This window comes from Trichomycterus rosablanca, chromosome 12, assembly GCF_030014385.1.
Source record: "Trichomycterus rosablanca isolate fTriRos1 chromosome 12, fTriRos1.hap1, whole genome shotgun sequence".
NCBI classification, from domain to species: domain Eukaryota; kingdom Metazoa; phylum Chordata; class Actinopteri; order Siluriformes; family Trichomycteridae; genus Trichomycterus; species Trichomycterus rosablanca.
Genome location: NC_085999.1, coordinates 4,581,973 through 4,603,848, shown reverse-complemented (window position 1 = coordinate 4,603,848; position 21,876 = coordinate 4,581,973). Strand labels below are relative to the sequence as shown.

The 21,876-nt window shown below is 38.6% G+C and overlaps 1 protein-coding gene and 1 long non-coding RNA gene across 3 annotated transcripts; one reads left to right on the top strand and one right to left on the bottom strand.

Moving 5' to 3' along the window:
* Positions 1-1,180: 1,180 nt before the first annotated feature.
* Positions 1,181-20,730, bottom strand: ttll4 (tubulin tyrosine ligase-like family, member 4). 2 transcript variants are annotated; one of them, XM_063005820.1, is made up of 19 exons: positions 20,628-20,730; positions 14,259-15,685; positions 13,274-13,350; positions 12,995-13,046; positions 11,265-11,383; positions 10,945-11,055; positions 10,356-10,432; positions 9,031-9,225; positions 8,861-8,943; positions 8,543-8,671; positions 8,296-8,418; positions 7,010-7,108; positions 5,834-5,968; positions 5,631-5,756; positions 5,185-5,281; positions 4,892-5,102; positions 4,731-4,801; positions 3,092-3,156; positions 1,181-1,939 (listed from the first exon to the last, which is right to left on the bottom strand). In XM_063005820.1, exons 2-19 carry the CDS (start codon positions 15,611-15,613, stop codon positions 1,771-1,773), a joined length of 3,294 nt encoding a protein of 1,097 aa, XP_062861890.1. In that variant the 5' UTR covers positions 15,614-15,685; positions 20,628-20,730; the 3' UTR covers positions 1,181-1,770. The 2 variants fall into 2 exon arrangements, with proteins under 2 accessions (XP_062861890.1, XP_062861891.1); XM_063005821.1 differs by lacking the exon at positions 20,628-20,730 and adding an exon at positions 17,301-17,422.
* Positions 8,641-9,326, top strand: LOC134324145 (uncharacterized). The gene is made up of 2 exons (XR_010014151.1): positions 8,641-8,710; positions 9,074-9,326. It is a non-coding gene; the product is annotated as an uncharacterized LOC134324145 (long non-coding RNA).
* Positions 20,731-21,876: the final 1,146 nt, after the last annotated feature.

Below are 21,876 nucleotides of genomic sequence, written 5' to 3'. Positions count from 1 at the left end.
AAGTTTGAACGAAGGCAAAAAAGGTTTCAAAACATCCCACACTGGTAACAGGTGACAATCATGATTTGGTATAAAAGGAGCATGGTGGACTCATCCGGGGCTGATTACTTCTTGCTTCACTTAAGGATAATATGGCTTTGTAGCTTTTTCTTAAACCTTTGTAATAAAAATTTATAATAAACATGAATAAATAATCTAGCATCTAACATGAGCAGGTGTAACCAAGTTGTGTTATTTCGACCAGCACAAGACTCAGGTTCATGACTTAATATATACCAATAGTTTTAATAAAGCATTTGGAACGCTGTCCATAATCACTGACATAAAAACATGGCCATAATAAAATAATTGTACCCCTATATTCCACTTATAAAATAAAGAAGGTAACCAGTTGTTAGAAACATTTGCATTGTGGTGATAAAGAGTTTTTTGTAAATCACAAACTCTGTTTACATGAAAAATAAGCTTATATATACAGTATAAAGCTTAAATATCCATATAGGCTATTATGAAACATGAAGAATCACTGATGTTTTGGAGTTGCTTTGCTGTCTCAGGCACTGGATAAACTGTCTGTAAATCAGAAGTTTGTTTTATATAATGCAAAATAAAGAATAGTGGATACGATACACTTCAGTTTCAGCTTCAGATAACTAAATACCAACAATTTGGCCACATCTGTATGCAGACACCACTTTAAACAGCAAATTTAACTTCTTACAGAAGTGGATATCAATTCAATAATTTACATGGATCAGCAAATGATACCAATCCATTGAACTGAATCTGGTGCCATAGGTGCTACAGAAAAACCTAATCGCAAGCTATGACGACATATCACTACATAATCATCACTTTGCGATGGCTAGCCGCACAGGTGGGTCAGCTTTTTCCAATGCCGTCTCGTGATCGCCATCTCCAGATAACACAATCCACATTGTGATGTGAATTCAACTTATTCTTGGCCTGTGATGAGGCCCCCACATGACAACATTAAGTACAAATTAATGTAATGTGTGAAACTCAATGTGGTTCAATAGGTTTTTTTGTTTGTTTTAGTTCTGAGCATATTGTAAACCTGCTCCATGAGATTGATCAGTTTTTGGATGCACTTGCTCTCTGTAAAAAAAATTTCTACTCGACTTCCTTCACAAATAATAAAGAGGCTGTAAGAGTTTATTTATTTCAAACAGTTTTAATGTGAAAATTCTAAAGCAGAACAATTCTTCTCATTCTTCACTGGAGATAAAATATTATAAATTTATTATTATTTATTATTAATACTACAATTGAAACTCTTTAACAAATCTGTCAGTTATAAGTAGTACTGGCCCCCAAAAGTGGACAGTCCTAAAATGTAAACAAACCGGGAAAGGAATCTGATTGGCTGCTGCACACAGGCATACCTACAGATTAGCTCCCTTCAGTACAGGAAAAGCTTGCATATATTAACACCGCATAAACATACATGTGTGTTTTGGACATGTCCACTTCATACTTCAAAACTGCACCTTTTATTTTAAAAATGTTTGTGAATAAAAACAGTAATCTATTTGGCTGGACATTTCTGTGACTTTTTTACAAAGCTTTCCTGTCTCATATGTATTCAACATATTGCAGGGATATGAATATTGTGAGTTCCTGGTGTTAAAAAAACCCATTAAGCCTTTACTAGGTGTGCAAGTTAATGCATTGTTTGTTGATTGGAAGCCCTGAATTGAAGGTTGTGAGTACCAAGTTAGCACTAATGTTGCGAGTACATGATTATCCTCACTGATAGTCCTGATGATGCAGGTTGGCACTGGCCACATTTTGGCTCAGGCTCTCTGATTCCATCAGATTCATGTCTGGAATACTCGAGGTAGTGGATTGCGCCTCATCAGACCAGTCGTCGTCATCGTCTTCCAGCTGGGAGCCGACATTCTGACTCGCTGTAACACTGTGACACATGTAAAGAGTTAGAGAACACAAATTACCGTAGTACTGCAGACAAAAGTTGAAATGAAGTGATATAGAACCATTAAACACAAATTAAAAAGGAAAAACAAATTACATGACAAGTATTGCCTCTAAATATAACTAGAAGTGTGCTGTTTATCACCAAGTCCATCACAATTTGGCAAACTGAACTGCAGGCTTTAAAAAGGCAGATTAATTGTACAATGCACAGTCCCGACAGCCGCCACAACAAGTTAAATCAAAATAAATGACCCCAACCAAACTGGTTTTGTTTGGTTGTTTGATTCTTAACACCATGTCAGCTGCTATGACTATTACAAAGGCTAAATTAAATGTTCCATCTTCAAAAAGTCAAAGTGGGTGATGATACGTTTCTTTATAGGAATTTATGAAGAGACTTTATATGAATTAAGGTGTTGTTTGAGTAACTGTGATGGTGCCCCCCACTGGTTAATGGTACACACACTTTACCCTGAGCTGGTTGAATTGGGAGGGCATCACTAAAATACCAACCAGGTTCAGTTAAACAAAGCAGAGTGCATGTCACACTAAATATTATTCTGAGCTCCAGTAAATGTTTGTATTTGTTTAATTCTCGTCATATATTCTGGTTCTGATGACTATTGTTATCTATTTGGATGTAGCTACAGTGCTTTACCCTGCGAAATGCTTACTTTTATTGAACAAATCAAGAATTACTACACTGGTTTGCTTTTTAGTCTTTGGGGTGTATTACGTTATGAAAAGTTAATGACATTTTAATACCAGACTATATGATTTCTGCTGTGTGCACAGGGAATGCCTGCACTGCACTGCACTGCACTAAGGGTCAAGTTTCAACAAGCAGCTCAGCTGTTCACATTACACGACACAAACTCACTATGTCAGATTCAGCTCTCAGAATAGAATAGTTCCGAATAGTTCCTGTGGCTATTTCACAGTTACACCCAGGCAGTATAAACACACCACTGCCTCCAGTCTGTAGCTTTCAGTAGAATGATCTAAAAACATTGCTTAACAATTTTTTTTAGTTTACCTCTCCACTATTAAAACTACCAGAGCACACTGAAAAGTAGCTAATGCAATATCCAACCCATTAAAGTAAAATATCCAACTCATGCTGTTCTCATACCTTGATTTGCTCAGCTCTGTTTTAGTACTGTGGAGGTCAGATCTGGGTCGATTTTTTGAAGACCACTACAAATACAAAACAAAAGTATTTGTTTAAACAAGATTTGTGATTAACTTAAAAAAAAAAAATCAAGGCACTAAAGGGAATAGCTGTAGTTTATTTATTGATTTATTTATAACCTCACATTTTACACACTTTGGTTACATTAATGGCAGGAACGGTAGTTACTCGTTACACAAGATTCATCAGTTCACAAGTTTAATATCAAACACAGTCGTGGACAATTTTGTATCTCCAATTCACCTCACTTGCATGATTTTGAGCTGTGAAAAGAAACCGGAGCTCATGAAGGAAACCCACACAGACGTGAAGAGAACATGCAAACTCCACACAGAAAGGACCCGGACCGCCCCACCTAGAGTTCGAACCCAGGACCTTCTTGCTGTGAGGCGACAGTGCTACCCACCGAGTCACCGTGCCGCCGGGAACAGCTGTAGATAAGCTCACTATAATTACTATATATTTAATTGCATTATGGAATGGGTAATAAATAGATGTTAAATGAAACACCACTGCAATATGCATTATGAAGTGTCCACTCATGCTAATTGCAGGGTAGTGAAATTGACATATGCTTGGCATAAGAATAAAAGCTCATTTTTACTAGAGGTGTATGGTGTACTGAAAGCTAAATTAATTTGATGATGTTCAGTTGTCAGAACCGTTTTGTCAATATTAACTAGAGATGCATGAGTACCGATACCGCGCTCATTAACTCGTACTCGTACTCGCAAACGAGGCTCCGATACTAAACATCCGATACCGTGTGCCTAGTGCACGTTGCTGCGTTATGCCTGGTTCACACTACACGATTTTTGCCCTGATTTTCGCTCGGCGGCCGGTCGGCGCTAGATCTGCCGGCTCGGGAGCAACTCGGCGTTCGCTCGGCGATCAAAACTCGGCTCTCGAAGGCTAAGTGTGAACTATCCAACAACTCGATCCGACCGGCTCACCGAGCGCTCGAGTTTTCTAGCAATGTGCGACTGGGAATGAGTGACATGTCGAACAGCCAATGAGAACGCAGGATACGGTGTGAGGGGCAACGCAGGAGAGGAGTGTAAACAGGTGGGACAGGGGGATGATATAGTTTATATCAGAATACACCGGCACACACACGTTTTACAGTATTTCTGACCTGATCGTTCTCTACAAAACATAACAACAAAACACCAACATTGCAAAAATATTTATTAACCTCCAACTCACTACAGAACAATCCGTGCTATTCGTGTTGCCAAATCCACTCAGATTCATTTATTTTTCCTCCTTGATTTCATCACGTCAGCGCACAAACACTTTGATCGCTCGCTACTTGTTGACGTGCATTTTTGGACGTGGTCTCATTAAACTTCTCGTCACTTCTCACGTGTGTTTTTGTTTAAAAAAAAAATAATCGGTATTCTAAATAGGTATCGGTATCGGCAAGTACAAAAATACATGTACTTGTACTCGGTTGGGGAAAAAAATGGTATCGATGCATCCCTAATATTAACACTTCAACATTTGTCATTAAAAAAACACATGAAAGATATAAAGAAAAAGCTCAAAATGACCAGCTATACTGATCATGTTTACTCACATGATGTGCAGCGTCATCAAGGTTTCCTAAGTGCACTTTTTTCTGACACAGACCTTTCAGCAGTTCAATACCTGCACACAGGTCAGCGTGTATTATTGATCGTTCATCTAAGTCACAGCACTAACACACAAGTGTCTCACACACCACACACACACACACACCTTTGCTCCGGTTTTGGTAATATCTCTGTTCCCACTGGTTAAGAAGGACGTTGAGGTAGCGTTGATGCTCAAAGAAGCGGAGGTAGCGGGAGGAAGCAGGGGAGGGAAAAATGCGTTCGAACTCTCCCTGACGAGTCAGCTCATCCTCACTCTCAGCCAGAACTCGCACATCATCGGGGGTCAGCACATCTAAAACCGTGGAGAAAAACTCCTGCGAAAGCAGTGCGGAGTTTACTTCCCGCTGCAAAATGTCACACAGCTGACACAGAAAGCCATACATTTGGTGTGGGTACCTGATCCCAAACGCGCTGAGTGAGATAGAAGGCTCTTTTAAGCTTCTCATCTGGAGACAACTCTGATCTTGTTCTCTCTCGCAATCCATCGCACAAACTGAAGGGCAAAAGGGCAAAACACACCAGTGGTTTAATCACCCAAGTCCTGCAGAACTGCAGAATTTTTATTCATGCAATATTACTACTGACTGATTTCTATTCATGTCTTTCAAAACAGAAAAATCCCACCTAAATACACAAAGATTATTTCTCTTTTTTAAATGTATATTTGAATGAAAGGCTTCATATGATAAAAAGGAATGAAAAGGATGCTCTTGGTGATTATCGTAACCACCACTATGCACAACAGCTGGCTCAACTACAATGACACAGGAGCAGATTAAACAAGATTAAACTTCTATTGCTTCAGAACATGAAAGATTCTTATTTGTAGTTCAGGTTCTGACCTGCTGGTGGAGCTGCTGTTGGAAACCACGTCCTCTTTTTTGGGCAGCACGAAGCCAGCCAGGTTCAGCACATCACGAATCATTTGTCCCTTAATGCTCACATCGAGGGGGCTGTTGGAGTGCAGACTGTACAGAGAGGGTTTGGTATTAAAAAATTGAACAACATGTTCTGGTGGTGCAAAATCAAGATACCTTTTTAATACCTGGGTGAGATGTTGACCTCCAGAACCCACGGCTTCAGGTTCTCATCCAGCATGATATCAAAGCCGAACAGCTCATGACAGCTGTAAGGGGAGCGCACATGCGTCTTCAAAAGGGTGTTTACATACGGGTCCGACCTGGTAATGGACAGAGAATACCTTTCTTAAAGAAATGTATAATTGTTTTAATAAAACAAGTGCTTAAAATAGAAAATTACAATGAGAGAGAATCATTTAGTAAACATTAGGGGATGTACCAAACCAACGACCAACAGATAAACTGATTTTAAGTCTAATCAATCAGTGCTGTTTCACTGCATTTTCAAAAACTAACAATTCATGAGTGGAGCCAAGACTGCTGGTATCAGTTACTGCAGCACAGAGGAAATTTAATACTGAACTAAATTATTGATTAAGTTCATATTCTGTGAAAATGCATTTCTTTACAAAAAAAAAAAAAGCACTGACATAAGGGAGAATCGGGATGAGTTTGTGAAAATAGGGTTACTGACCACAAAAATTTAAGAATATGTTCGTATATTACCTAATGATGCTTTTGTCAAAGTTTATATTTAAGATACAGGCAGAATCCATTTTAATTAGTTAATATATTTAATTCTATGCAAAATAATTAAATAAGACTAGTAGCTACAATCTAACTTTAATCTTGGAAGATCGTGTTTTTGTTGTGCCAATAGTAATAAAGTATTTTTACTTCAGTTTTTGTCCTTTTACTCCCAATCTAACTCTCAATCTATCAAAATGTCCAACTGTGACGTCTTCCTCAGCCAGAGACAATCACACACTCCCTTTGACATGTACGCTGCGCTATTTCTTATGAAATCAGTTCATTAAATGTTAAGATGGCATTGTATTTACAACACAACCATGTTATCATCATATCATCATCATAAAAATGTCAAGATGTTCAAGACTAAAGAAACCAGTTCAGTCAATGACCTTGACAGTAAGCTCTTAGTAACAGGAGATTTGATAAGCACTGAACTGACTGTAATTGTGATAACTTTATTAGACCTACCAGAGAAAATATTAGCTCACATCAACAGCACTTATGTTTCCAACAACCTTCCGAAAACAGGTGCGCCAGAAAATTCTGTCCTAAGACCAAGTCATAGGTCAAGCCAGACATATTTAAAGACTAAGAGACATTACACTTACGCGATAATTGTTTTCATGACCATGTCCTTTATCTTCTCCCAGATAAGAGTGCGGTTGATTCCTTTGGAATCCAAGTGCTGCCAGAGCGCCTTCAGTGCCCTGCAGGCAGCAAAGCACCGTAAAGCAAGCAAAACATTTTAGCTCCTTTTGTAATTAATCCAGCTTTTATCCGAGGTTTTAAAGGTAAAATGTTTTTGTAAATGGAAACAGTGATTATAATTTTAGAGGTGCTGCATTTACAAATGTAATCAATAAAGAAAATGTTGAAAAGAAGACAATAAAAGTGGAAAACTACATCTAGTAGTACCTTGTAACTCTAAGCCCTTCGTCAAGAAATTTGTATCCTTAAACTCAACATTTCCCTTAAACTTAACATGTTCAGTTAAAAAAAAAAAGTATTAAAAGAACGACATAGAAACACTAAAATTCTCTTAATTATTACTGATCATAAGTTCTCTCCACTAGTAAACATTTCTAGCTCGTTTTAGTACAATAAGTCACGTTAAGCTTTGTGCACCGCCACACTTCATACAAAATAGCAGTACAGCAGCGAAAAAGCAGTTTTGACACTTCTCATGTGACAAGGTTCTCCATGATAAGAAGTAAAGGCATAGTGCAGGTTTTATTACATTTTTTTATTGATTAACTGTTTTCAATTGTATTTTAATGTTTTTTATATGTGTTATCTTCAGTGTATAAGTGTAAAAAACAACCCCAATATGTGTTAGAGAGTACGTGTGTGTGTGTGTGTATAAGACTGTCCTTATTGTATTTATCGTGCACTACAAGCATCTGTATAACCAAAGTCAAATGTGTGAGTATACTTGGCCAATAAAGTCTGATTCTAACTCTGATCATCTTACATTAGCCTAAAATATATGCAGTTCCAGGAAACCATGGAACACATTAACAGGTTTCCCCAAACATCCTTAGAAAAAATTACCTTGAAACCCGATACCTTTTAAACTCAATGCCACTCCCAGAACCAACTGGCGTTGAGTTTCAAGGTACCACTGTATTACATTGCCTCGAATAGATATTCACCACCTTGAATTTTAAATATTTTGTGTAATGTTACAACATGAAAATGCATTTAATTGGAATTATGTAGGAGATAAAAATACCAAAATATTTATTTTCACATTTTCAGTCATTTTAAGTGGACATTTGAAACTTATTTTCATCATGCATATGTGCAGCTACTGTTAATATCAAATGTAATGCTAAAGCATCAAATCTGCAGGCTAATCCAAGCTCAGAACATAAATATACCGAGTAATATTTACCATTTATGTCCCTGACAGGCCTTGTCATCGCTGTTGGTTTGATACTCTGAATTCTTCTTGTTTACACTGTAGTTTGTCAGGTGCATGAACTTGTTGTTCAAGCTTTTCATAGAAGACGAATATCTACAGTGTAAAAAGCAACAACGAGCAGACAATATATGAATGCAAATTTATTATGAACGCTACAAACTATTTATTTGCATTTATATTTTTATATTGGTGTATTTATTTCAATTTGGTGACTCACTTGCAGCTTGCGAAACGGACGAGTCCGTCATTGAAAATGTAAACACGGAGTGGGTCATATGAGGTCACATAGACGTAGATACGCAGATCAAACTTGTTCCCGCTGATGAGGTAGGGCTTGTGAAGGTATCTGTGGATTATTAAGGTTACACAGAAGGAAGAAAACAAGGTAAGTCTAAAAAGCCCATGAACTTTTTCCACACTTTCTCTTATAATAACCTTCACCCTAAGCAAGTAATTTTACTTGGAAATAAACAAGACAGAACAACAAGACAGATTAAATGACCCAAAATTCAGAATCAAACAAAAAAAAGCTCACTTTTGCACGAGGAGTGGTCTCTTGCGTGGCATTTGACTCCACTTGTGAATAACCTGAATACCAATTCCACGGGCTGAAGCCGGCTGTAAAACCAGTGAACATAAAACAGCAATGAACCACTAGAAATTACCATATTAAAACTTCATGACGACCCAAATGCCAAGCAGTACCGGTTTGATGATCCATTTTTGTCTGCTTCCTCCGTCCTCCCAGGCCTTCTTCAGCAGTTTCATGTCCTGTGGGAGCACAAAGGACCGTGGGAAGAAACCAAACTCTCGCTTGCCAAAACGCGTCTGCATCTTGGACAGGTTCCGCCACAGACGATCCTTCCGTCCTATCTGAAAGGAACCTGGAAAGTGGTTCAGCTGTCAAACAGAAACAAAGAATGTTAAACATGGATAAGCAGCGTTCATAAACGCGCGCGCGCACACACACACACACACACACACACACACACACACACACACACACATCTACACTGCAGTCGATGGAATGGTGTGTTTTATTTTATTGGTTACATGACTTTTTTGGTTGTTGTATTGGCTATTTAATCACGTACATGAAATGATTATCTGTGATTTGTTCAGTGTTTTGCATCTTTATTGAACTGACAATTTAGAAAATATTTTGGATAGACCAAAAGACAATGGAAATGTGTACTGTGGGCAGCTGACATCAGGTTCTCCTTCCCAAAGATGAAAAGGACCATCCAGACCGATATCAGAAAAAGGTTCAAGAGATTAATCTGACCATAGCATACATTTGTACTGTCTTCAGGTCCACCTGAGATGAGCTCCGGCTCAGAGAACTCTGGCCCAGGTCTTTTTGCATAGAATTAAAACATGGTTTTCTTATTGTGTAATAAAGTTTCAGCGGTGGACTGTGTTGAGTGACAAATGGTGTTCTAAAGTAGTCCCCAGTCCTTGTGGCTATATTTATCACAGGAGCATGACAGCCACCTGAGGGCTCAAAGGTCATGCACATTCAACAGTGGTTTCTGGCCTTGCCCTACACAGACTAAAATTTCTCCCGTTTCCCAGAATCTTTTTACAAGATTATGTATAGTAGGTGTTAAAACTGGTTGAACTGATAATTGTGTGGTCCACAGTGGTGAGCCTGAGCATGTGGCAGATCCTGTTTTTTTACCATGATAGATCATGATCCCTCACCCATACTTTAGCACAACGCATCTATAACACCTGACAACAGGAGGTAAGTGCTACAGCTGTATTGTGTGTGTGTTTGTGTGTAGCTAGACTGTATATCCAATTATACTATCCAGACCTCAGGACAAATAGTTAATTATGGATTTTAAAAGTAACAACTGTATTTTATTTAATACAGATGTGAACATCCTGCACTTTTTGCTGACAGTGCAAAGCATTGTGATATTTCAAACTCAATGGTTACTCATATATATATATATATATATATATATATATATATATATATATATATATATATATATATATGATTTATATATAGGATTTCTGACCTTCTGGTACTCTCGTATGGCTTTGAATCCAGGTGACTTCATATGATGTCCCCAACAGCCCAGCCAGTCATGGTTCTCTACAACACAATGTCACTTTGTAAGATTTTTTGCAGGCAAATGCCAAAGACATTTAATATTAAGGAACAGTAAAACAATCAGTACATTAACTACTTAAAGATGTGTGCATTAATAATGTATGGACAGCTCAGACCTTCTTAAGTTTAGATTTCACGCACCAGTTGGGCAGACATTGGTTGTTTATTTGTATAAAACCACCAATTACAGCTTGTCTATGATTAGATTAAATATTGAAATTCTTAGAAATAATCAGTAAAAAACACTGAAAACAAGGAAAGCTCTAAAATACATGGCAATTTTTGTTACCTAATCCAAGTCCAGCAAATAAGGCTTCCTATTTATTTTAATAATAAATATTATATTTGTTAGTGAGGGTGAAAAATTACACCCTTTGTGTGGCGTTCTTTAATTAAATGGTGTTTAAATATAAGCAGACCTGCATATTACTAAAGACCAACACTATGGATTGTTTAGTAATGTGTATGTATAAATAAAAGTCATGTTGACTCACTCTTGGTAGCTCGGAAATAAGACCTAGCCACAGTGTGCTTGACAATGTTAGGGGTCACAGTACTCATTTTCCATTTTAGGAGTTTCCTCTGCTCTGGTGGCAACGGCTCCACTGTAGGTGAAACACACAAGCACAGAATGTACAGCAGAAAGTAAACAAGTGTTTTTCAGATACACAGTACACATAATTGCTGATTTGATCCATTATTACACTTCTCTTATTGTGTAAAGGAAATAGGTATTACCAAGCTGACTTTTACAAATGACTGAATGACATGTAGTAATAATAATAAGGAAACAAGGCTGTGAGTTTGTTCTGACCTCTTTCTTTGTATGTACTAAAGTACAGTGTAGGCGGTAGGAATGGAAACAGGCTTGGCACCAATGCTGGCTTTACCTCCCGATCATCCTCCAGCTCAGAGCTCATGGGCTCCTCAATGCTGCAACACAATCCAATTTAAGAAACCAAAATTGTTAAAATCAAAAAGGTTCATATGAATATACACTGACCAGCCAAAACATTTGGACAACCCCTCTAATGTGCACGGCAAACCCTCTATCCTAACTATTGCATGTTATGGTCAGGGATATTAAATGTTCAGCTGATGGTAGTTACTCGTAATGCATGTGTTAAACAAAGCAGATTTGATAAAGACCCGAGTGACTTTAATTAAGGCCAAATAGTTATGGCCAAACAACTGAGATGAAGTATGTCCCAAACTACAAAGGCAGCCATGGTAAGTACCCATCAACCTATGACATGTGGTACAGACCAAAAGAAGGGCTATTAAGCCTCAATCCACGAATAAATTAAATACTGGTGATGAGGTATATGTGTGTCAACACAAGAGCATTAAACCCTTCTAACTCCATGCTAACTTCTGTCCACGGTCAAAAACATACAAAGAAGTGTGCTAAAGGGCACATAGACTTCAAAGTAAGGGTTGTAAACCAGTCCAATGAACCTAGCTTTCTCTAAGATCATGTGGACTGTAAGGCACACGTGCATTGTTTACCCATGAAAGAGGCACCAGGATGAGCCACCTCACAACATACAGAAGTTAAAGAATCTGCTGGAAATGTCCTAGTTCCAAATACCACAGGACTCCTCGAGATATCTTGGAGTCCAGGTCTCAGAAGGTCAGGCTTGTTTTGACAGCATATTAGGTGGGTAGTCCACATGTTTTGGCTCATCAGTGTATATGCTAATATGCACCACATAACTATTATATTACACCATGACAACTATCTTGACCGAGGTGTGCTAGACTATCCAAAAATAATAAGAATTGATATATAAATCTGTTTAATCTGGTATTTTAATAAGGTATATGCAATCTGCAAAAACTGGTAATGCTATTAAATGAAATTTAAAATAATAACTAAAACAGCATTCCAAAATTGACTATAGAAAGACTAAGAAAAAAACAACTTGTGAAAATACAAGTTAAGGCTTTATCTGTTAAACAGGATCTGGTGTTAGATACAGCACAAAAATATAAATTATTCACAAGGAAAATGTAACTTACATGACTGTCATAGTCGGTTATCTGCTCTGGCTCAGGTACTACAACGATGGCTAATACTAACAGGAAATAGCTTTCAGTTCCAGGCCCTGCACAACATGGGCCTTTACGTTCAGCACATAAAAAAACTAGCCAAAACAATAACTAAAAGACCATCAGCAGGGATGTCAACCAACAATAGCCTGTAAGGTCCAACACAATTTGCCTTTCATTTAGCATTAGAGAGGGAGAGTTCCAACTTTAACACTGGTTCACAACTGATAGACTATTCCACTGGCTCCTGTGCTTTGTAGCTTTTGAAGCACAGCAGCCACTAGAATAAAAACAAAACGAAAGCCCTGTATTTGCCACAACTATGGGGGGTGTCAGCTGACCAGCAAAAAACACAGTCAAAGAATAAAAGCTGGTGTAAACTCTATGAACCACAATGTTTTCCTATCGTTACTTCAAGTTTATTTTGTTGGCATTAACAGAAGAGGAGAAAATACCTCTACATACTGTTATTATAAATAACAAACACATTACTTGGATGAGGTTGCAACAGAGATTGCCGAGGAGGCATCAGAATCTGGTCCATCTGGGAGGGTAAGAAAACAAAAATTATTTCTTTTTCATAACCATTACCATACTGTTGTATAATAGTATTTTTTGTATAATTCTTTATTTTATTCTACTCTATTTTTATTTACTGTACTTACACTGTACTGGAGCTGCTGTAACACTCGAATTAATAAAGGAATCTTATCTTATAACCTCAAAAAGTAGTCATAAATATTGTTGAATTAGATTAATATAAACATTTACCATAATTGTCACTGCAGACATTCCCTAACTCGGCTGGGCGCTCTTCCTCATCCTGTACTAGGACAACACTGTCCTGCCTGAAAAGCAGTTGGGCATGTTTAGAGTTTTACTCCTAAAACCTAAACACCTGAAAGCTCAGTTCAACAACGTTTAGCAAAAGTAGTATAATCTATTTAAAAAGCTTTAACTTTTATGCTTTATAAAAGGCAACAGGTCTGCCTTCATCATAAACACACCAGGAATAAGCAATGAAACAGGAGCATATTGTGATATTAAATGTTATCAAAGACTGACTGTAACTGTATGAAATACCAACAGATGGAGTTACTGCTCCTAAATCTAGCGTTGTTTATCGTCAGTGTATTAACAGCAAAAGGGAATAAGTATTCAACCATATTTACAGACCCTTTTATACCCTATGTAGAAGCCCCTTTTGGAGCAAATACAGCTGGAAGACTTCTTGGTTATTAAATCGCCTTGATGCCGCTCCACTATTGTGTTGGCTGTATGTCTCGGGTCATTGAGACATTAAAAGATGAACCTTGCCCCAGTGGTGTTATCAACCGACTGGGCATCTACTCAGACACGATTGCCTATGTAGCCCTGTGATGGATTGATGCCCTGCCTTGCGCCCAGTGTTCCACAACATCCATACCAGGATAAAGTGTTTGATAAGGATGAAATTTTGCTTCCTTATGGTTCATTAAAAGTAGATTGATGGGTAAAATTCTGTACCAATCTGTTCAAAATCAAATTGAACACAATTACGTACGTAAAAAGTCAAACAAAAAAATTTGTTGAATACTTGTTTCATGGCACTGTACATGTTATTAGTGGTCATTATTTAAAAGCTCTAAAAATAATAAACTATATGTCTTGAGTAATGTGATGTAAAATTTACATGGTCCAGTTCTACAGCCCTACATTCAGCCACCAAAAAAACCTCACATTTAATTCTATAAAAATAACATATGCATAAACTTACCCAAAGTCCTGCCAATGGGTCTGTGCCCTGTTGTCCACATTTATACGGCAGAGGCTTGGACTCTCTCCTGAGGGGTGGTGGCTGCTCTCTTTTGTGAGATTTATGGCAGATATCTGGTTCGTTACAAAGTAAACAGTAGGAGACTGAGGAGAGTCCATTTTGGTACTAACATCCTCTTTAATGGCACATACACTGTCCTGAATTACTCCATTGTAAAAAGCGCTGATATCTGAGCAAAGGCCAGCTGAGGGCTCAGTGTCCATACAAAACTCTCCATTTCCATTAATAAGGCATAATGAGGCGTTTGTTAAGGTATTGGCACTTGTGGTTATCCCGGTCTTTACTGCTGTCCTGTGGCAGAGAGAATCAGAGTTGGCCTTAAATGGTCCACTATGACCATTAAGTGTCCCACTGCTCACTTGTACCATGCTTTTGTTGAGCTTTTGTACCGCAGCTGTGAACTGTACCTCAGAGCTGACTTTTCTCACTCTCTGAGGTGCTTCACTTGTGCCATGCTCCATGCTGCACGCCACCACATGCTCATTCTCCTTGGTGTCTTCTATTATTTTGTTATCCTGAGCCACAGAGACGGAGTTTATAGGCACATCTGTGTATTTAGGCACAGTTGTTAGGGCGGGTTTGATTAAATCAGCTTCATAATCTCCCATGGCATGAATGATACCATTAGACTTTTCAACAGGATTTCTCTCAAGCTTGACATCTGTAGGCACCTTGGCACTGGAGGGTTGTACTAAACCATTGCTGTTGCTTTTGAGCTTACTGCTCAGCAATGGGTAAGACTTATTTGTTGGCATGGTTTTCTTAAGTTTCACAGAAGTTCTGTGAGAGGAAGTCTTAGGTGGTGATGGACAACTATGATAAATTGAGGGCGAAGGTGCAAAAGTCCTTTTTCCTAAAAGTCCTGATTTTAAAGAAGGTGGATCAATGTGCCGTCGCGCCTGATAGCTCTGGACAATTGGTTCTAGGTGACAGGAGCTTAAACCACTGATATTAGGTGAGCTCTTGGAGACAATACTGGGTGTTCTTTTACTATTAGGAGAACGAGCACCCGTGTTTTGTGCATTCACTACCCTGGATAAAGCTGTAGCTGCTCTAGGTACAGATGAAGAGTGACGCTGTGAGTAAATCCCTGAGAAACGATGGGGCCGATCATATGCCACATGCACATTAGGCAGAGATACAGAGTGGCTAAGGGCTGAAGGATAATGCCTGTTCCTTTCGATGACAGCAGATGACACATTTATGTTGGACCAATGTACTGCTGCAGATTTTGGCTGGAGGGCAAAAGTTGGCCGAGAAGACCTCCTCAAGTCCTCAGCTCCATTGGAAGCCATGAAGTGCCATCTTTTTCTCTCCCAGCAGGAATACTAATAGATTGAGTCGCCAAGCCAGAGAATACCTACAAACTTAAAAAAAAAAAAAAAAAGTGATTTACAATTTTATTTATTAAAACGTTTAAATGCAGTCAGTTCTGGAAGTCTTGTAGGTAATCTGGACCAAATATACTGTCAGGCCACTTTGAAATCAGTGCCTGGCTTTGCAACATGCAGCTCTAAGAGGATACAGTTAGTAAACATGATTCAGAAAGATCACAACATTAAAACCACCTCCTTGTTTCTACACTCACTGTCCATTTTATCAGCTCCACTTACCATATAGAAGCACTTTGTAGTTCTACAATTACTGACTGTAGTCTATCTGTTTCTCTACATATCTTTTTAGCCTGCTTTCACCCTGTTCTTCAATGGTCAGGACCCCCACAGGACCACCACAGAGCAGGTATTATTTAGGTGGTGGATCATTCTCAGCACTGCAGTGACAATGACATGGTGGTGGTGTGTTAGTGTGTGTTGTGCTGGTACGAGTGGATCAGACACAGCAACGCTGATGGAGCATCCTGTGACCACTGATGAAGGTTTAGAAGATGACCAACTCAAAAGTCTCTGACTTTACATCTACAAGGTGGCCCAACTAGGTAGGAGCGTCTAATAGAGTGGACAGTGAGTGGACACGGTATTTAAAAACTCCATCAGTGCTGCTGTGTCTGATCCACTCATACCAGAACACCACACACTAACACACCACCACCATGTCAGTGTCACTGCAGTACTGAGAATGATCCACCACCTAAATAATACCTGCTCTGTGGGGGTCCTGACCATTGAAGAACAGGGTGAAAGCAGGCTAAAAAGTATGTAGAGAAATAAATGGACTAGTCAGTAATTGTAGAACTACAAAGTGCTTCTATATGGTAAGTGGAGCTGATAAAATGGACAGTGTGTGTAGAAACCAGGAGGTGGTTTTAATGTTATGGCTGATCGGTGTATAGTTCATGCTACATCACAGAAATTTGATGTTTTGCCTTATCTTAAATCAACAGAACTGAATATAAAGCACTTTAATATAAAGTTACTTGTTATATACTACAAATTTGCTGGAATGTGAGGGGTAGACTAGATCAAATAGTATTCAACAATAAAAGGTAACAACCTCGTGTGTGAATAGATCATTCTAAGAACAGGTTTTCTGTTCTGGATTATTACATGGAGGGGTAACCTAGTTGCTGCCAAAGTATTCCATTATCATCTTATTCCAATCTGTCTCATTTCCCATGTGAAATGTTTTTTCTAAACTATACAGAATATCCAAACTGAGCCTCTGTATGGCACAATAATGTGTTGGCGTTTAACTGCAGTTAGCAAGTCTAAAAATGTGAATACCTTATACAAATACATTTAATTAATGTGATACAATTTTAACATACACTCCAATTCTATTGGTAACCTTATGAAACTGTCCTATCTATAAATAGCCAAATTAATATGGACAATGTTTTTTTGTTAGCTATATAAACTGACCCTATGAGAAAGCAGACGCTACTAGGTAAACATACTGTGATGTTTAAATCAACCACCATAAAGCAGAGAACATATCACGTGTAAATACCATTAGCTACAACCGCTACCATTGTTGTTCAGTTTGGTAGCTAGCAAGCTTTATGACATGGAAGCAAATATTTACCATTTCTGCCGCGGAACAAACAGTTCATCCAGCTCGGGTCAGCTTGTGAACAGTTTAGCTGCCATGTGCAGTCATTTAGCAGTGTAAGCTAACCGGAGAGGGACACACGTGGACCGGAGCAGCGCTGTCAATAGCCGCTCTGTTTCAGCCGGACTGGCAGCTCGTATCATGCACCATTTACGCATGCGCGTGTACCGGGCGCATGCGCTGTACGCAGTACAACTTCTGACACTGCTATATACTATATACACTGCTCAGTAATATTGAATATCAATGGTATTTAGCTTATTTATTTGCTAGAGATAAGCGATTTGTTTTATTACGTTTTTATTTGTTTTGTTAGGTTTTAGGTTCCCCCAATAATACAATAACAATACAATTAAATGATGTAAACACAAAACACACAGAAATGCGTATAATTACATGTATATACAGTATACACTATAGTTTTTTTATTTAATATAGTCTCCTTACAGTGCATATTTCTCCTCCAAGTTTACACACAACGTAATTTGACTTTGTATTTAAGAACAAAAAAGTATTTATAGTATGTTAAACAATTGTTAGCAGTATTCAGTCTTTATATGTAACATGTAAATATAAAAAAATACAATAAGAAAAACTATACAGAATAGAATAGAATATTTATAGTGACTATACACAGGTACAATGAAATTTCGAATGGCATTTCTCCAAGAGTAGCAGCAGTACAGAAAAAAGACAGTAGTAGTAATCACAAAAAATATTTACATTCTAAAAATAAGATTAAAATAAAATTTTACACTCTTAAGTAAATTTACATTTATAGCTTTAAATATTAAATACTAAATACTGACTGTGTGCGCAAATGCTGCATAGTCCGTGTGTGACCCATAGTCCTGTGTTTGTGTGTCTTTTTCAGTTCTGTGGTATGTGATGGGGGCCACAGCTTTGGCGAAAAAAGCTGTTATATCTATCTTATCTTTTATACAACAGGTAGTTCCGACCTTACAATCTGATTGGTTGAGAAGCGTTCTAAACGTGCTGATATTCGTGATAACAGCACGGTCTTTTCACACCACAATGGTATTACTCCGCTGACGCGTTGCCATTAACGACCGAAAAGCTTCATGCACACAAACGCGCACGCAGGCGACACAGACTTTATTCCCGGTCGCGTTTTAAATCCGTTATCTGATATACAATCTAGCGCACTGTGTAGGGAACATAACCAATTGTCTAATTCGCTATCTAGTGCACTATGTAGGGAACATATATCCATGATCTGATACACAATCTAGTGCACTATTTAGGGAACATTAATGTGTTTGTAACGTGAACAGTTAGTTAAGCCAGTTAGCAGCTCCTAGTAGTTCTGTTTTCATCCATAGCCTTTGGTGTGTGCGAGAGGTTTTTTTATTTCTTTTTTTCCCTTCGGAGGTTCTTGCTTTCTTCTTCTTCTTGTTCTTACCTCCCTGAAATGAGTTTTTGCAACTTGGGACGTCTGCTTTGTAGTGTTAAACTTTATATTCATTGTGGAAGTACTTTTTGGCGGAAGGTATTGTCAATATTAAAGCATATTTAATATGAAATTCAGGGCTTCTTTGATTTATTTTCTTTCTTTATTTTGTAAAAACTGTTGTATAAAAGCAATAGAAGACTCGAGGTCGTGTGTTATCGCGAATAACATCACGGCTGTGATGATCTACTCGCCTTCGGTTCGTGCCTGCGACCAAATCACAGCCGTGATGTTATTCGCGATAACACACGAGCTCGAGTGTTCTATTGCTTAAATAGACAACAACGCCAAGGAATTAATACTGATTTCTAAAATAGTCAGTTATATATACATATACAGATGTACAGTACAACAAAATTCTTTCTTCGCAAAGCTGGGGTCAGAGCGCAGGGTCAGCCATTGTACAGAGACCCTGAAGCAGAGAGGGTTAAGGGCCTTGCTCAAGGGCCGAGACCCTGGAGCAGAGAGGGTTAAGGGCCTTGCTCAAGGGCCCAACAATGGCTGCATGGCAGAGCTGGGATTCAAACTCCCAACCTAGGCTACCACTGTCCCCACTGTTCTCCAATTTTAAAATTTCGAAATTTTGAAATTAGAGTCAACAGGAAGGACCCTTGTGACACTGAGAAACTGAAGACAAATCACAGGAATAGGTAAAAACTGAACCACAATTATATAAATATTACTATTTTTTATCAAAGTATATTAATTAACAACAAAATGGTTGAATGCTTGTTTTACCCCACTATACTAAGCATATTCAAATACTGCCTTCAAACTACTGTTTTTTGTGCTGTTTAGATTTTAGCTTTTTAAATCAACACATGCTCTGTAAATTAAGATCATAATAATAAAATTATTCTTAATATTATGTCTTAAATTTTAAGACACCCAAGGGCCTTGTTGTTGTTGTTGTTGTTGTTTTGGATTTAACCAATACAAATCTAGCACAGACAACTACAGGAACCTTTAATTAGATTTGATCTGACTGACAGTTGGGGAATCTCTGTAGTTGTGAAATCGATTCCAGACTCCAGAGTTTCGGATTCGGAGTCGAATTCTTAATGCACAAGAAACAAGAGAATCGGTTCTTTCAGGAATCGACTCCAGATTGTTCTTTCAGGAATCGACTCCAGAGTTTCGGATTCGGAGTCGAATTCTTAATGCACAAGAAACAAGAGAATCGGTTCTTTCAGGAATCGACTCCAGATTTTCAGATTCGGAGTCGGATTCTTAATGCACAGTACAGTAAACAAGGGAATCGGTTCTTACAGGAATCGACTCCAGAGTTTCAGATTCGGAGTCGGATTCTTAATGCACAGTACAGTAAACAAGGGAATCGGTTCTTTCAGGAATCGACTCCAGATTTTCAGATTCGGAGTTGGATTCTTAATGCACAAGAAACAAGAGAATCGGTTCTTTCAGGAATCGACTGCAGAGTTTCAGATTCGGAGTCGGATTCTTAATGCACAGTACAGTAAACAAGGGAATCGATTCTTTTAGGAATCGACTCCCAGCACTAGATATACTTTTTAGTGTGCTGTTTGTGACAGCCAGTTATTTTTATTATAACTACCGAACATTAACAAACATTATGAAAAAGTAAAAAAAAAGACAGAAATAGCAAATCTGTGTTTTATCTGTGGAACTAGCTCCTAACATGTTTATTAGTTTATTTACCAAAGCCACTGATTTTCCTAGTCTGCTACTAAGCTATGCTAGCGGCCTTTTAGCATTAGGCTAGCTATGTCAACCTCACGTTTTGTAAAGATTTTAACCAAATTTAAGCGAATATCAGTGTAAAGAGTTAGACATTGTAAAGCGTGTCCTACCTGAAACGGAACGACAGGTTACATGTCGGCGTGCATTAGGAAGCAGTAGCTTGTTAGCTGTACCGGCTCTCCATGTTTACCCGCTTCTCCGTGTTGTATTAGCCCGGGCTTTTGTCTGTCTCCTAGCAACAGCACACACCGACCTGCTGTAGTTCATGCACACCCCTTCAACATACCAGCATTAACTTAAATTAATACACAATCATTTTATCGCTTCAATTTAATCATTTAAAGCAGTAAATCCACAATTCACATGCTTGTTTGTGAAAGAAGATAGGTAACCAGAATACCCAGTAAAAAACCCAAGCAAACTGGAGCCTATCCCAGCTTTTCAATGGGCACAAGGCACACAGTAACACCCTGGACGGGACACACATCGTAGGGCAGACACACATACACACACACACACATTCACCTATAGGGCAATAATTCAGTGTCTCCAATTAACCTCACTTGCATGTTTTTGTACTGTGGGAGGAAACTGAAGCTCCCGTAGGAAACCCACTCGGGGAGAACATGCAAACTCCACACAGAAAGGACCCGGACCGCCCCACCTGGGGATCGAACTCAGGACCTTCTTGCTGTGAGGCGACAGTGCTACCCACTTAGCCACCGTGCCGCCCCGTCATGGTCAATTTTGTATCTTTAATTCACCTCACTTGCACGTCTTTGTACTGTGGGAGGAAACCGGAGCTCCCGGAGGAAACCCATGCAGACATGGGGAGAACATGCAAACTCCACACAGAAAGGGCCCAGACCACTCCACCCTCGGACCTTCTCGCTGTGAGGCGACAGTGCTACCCACCCAGCCACCATGCCGCACCCTCAGATATATTAAAGTAAGACCAGAACCAATCCTAGGTCCCCAGGACCCATGATTATGTGCGCCACTATAATATTTTAAGCGAATATTTTTAGCAATTTAGTAAAATATCTGTTTAGTCTACAATAAAATCACTGTTGTATTTATAATTGTTTTAAGTATTGTTAGAATTGAATAATAATTACTATCACTTATTATTATATTATTGCTAGTAACACTAAATAATAGGGCAGTTGTAGCCTAGTGGTTAAGGTACTGGACTAGTAGTCGAAAGGTCACTGGTTCAAGCCCCACCACTGCCAGGTTGCCACTGCAGTACTATTGTTGTCATAATAAAGTAATTCCTCACTCAATGCCACATTATTAGCGAAAAACTTAATTAATGATTACAGATAGGGCGGTAGCACTGTCGCCTCACAGCAAGAA

What these genes read in the sequence shown, in the direction of transcription:
- ttll4 (XM_063005820.1), bottom strand. Translation starts at nt 15,613, where the DNA reads ATGGCTTCCAATGGAGCTGAGGACTTGAGGAGGTCTTCTCGGCCAACT. An exon ending in AGACCACTCCTCGTGCAAAA is followed by an intron (nt 8,672 to 8,860) that starts GTGAGCTTTTTT and finishes AATAATCCACAG; the next exon opens with ATACCTTCACAAGCCCTACC. An exon ending in GTCCGTTTCGCAAGCTGCAA is followed by an intron (nt 8,419 to 8,542) that starts GTGAGTCACCAA and finishes TTTACACTGTAG; the next exon opens with ATATTCGTCTTCTATGAAAA.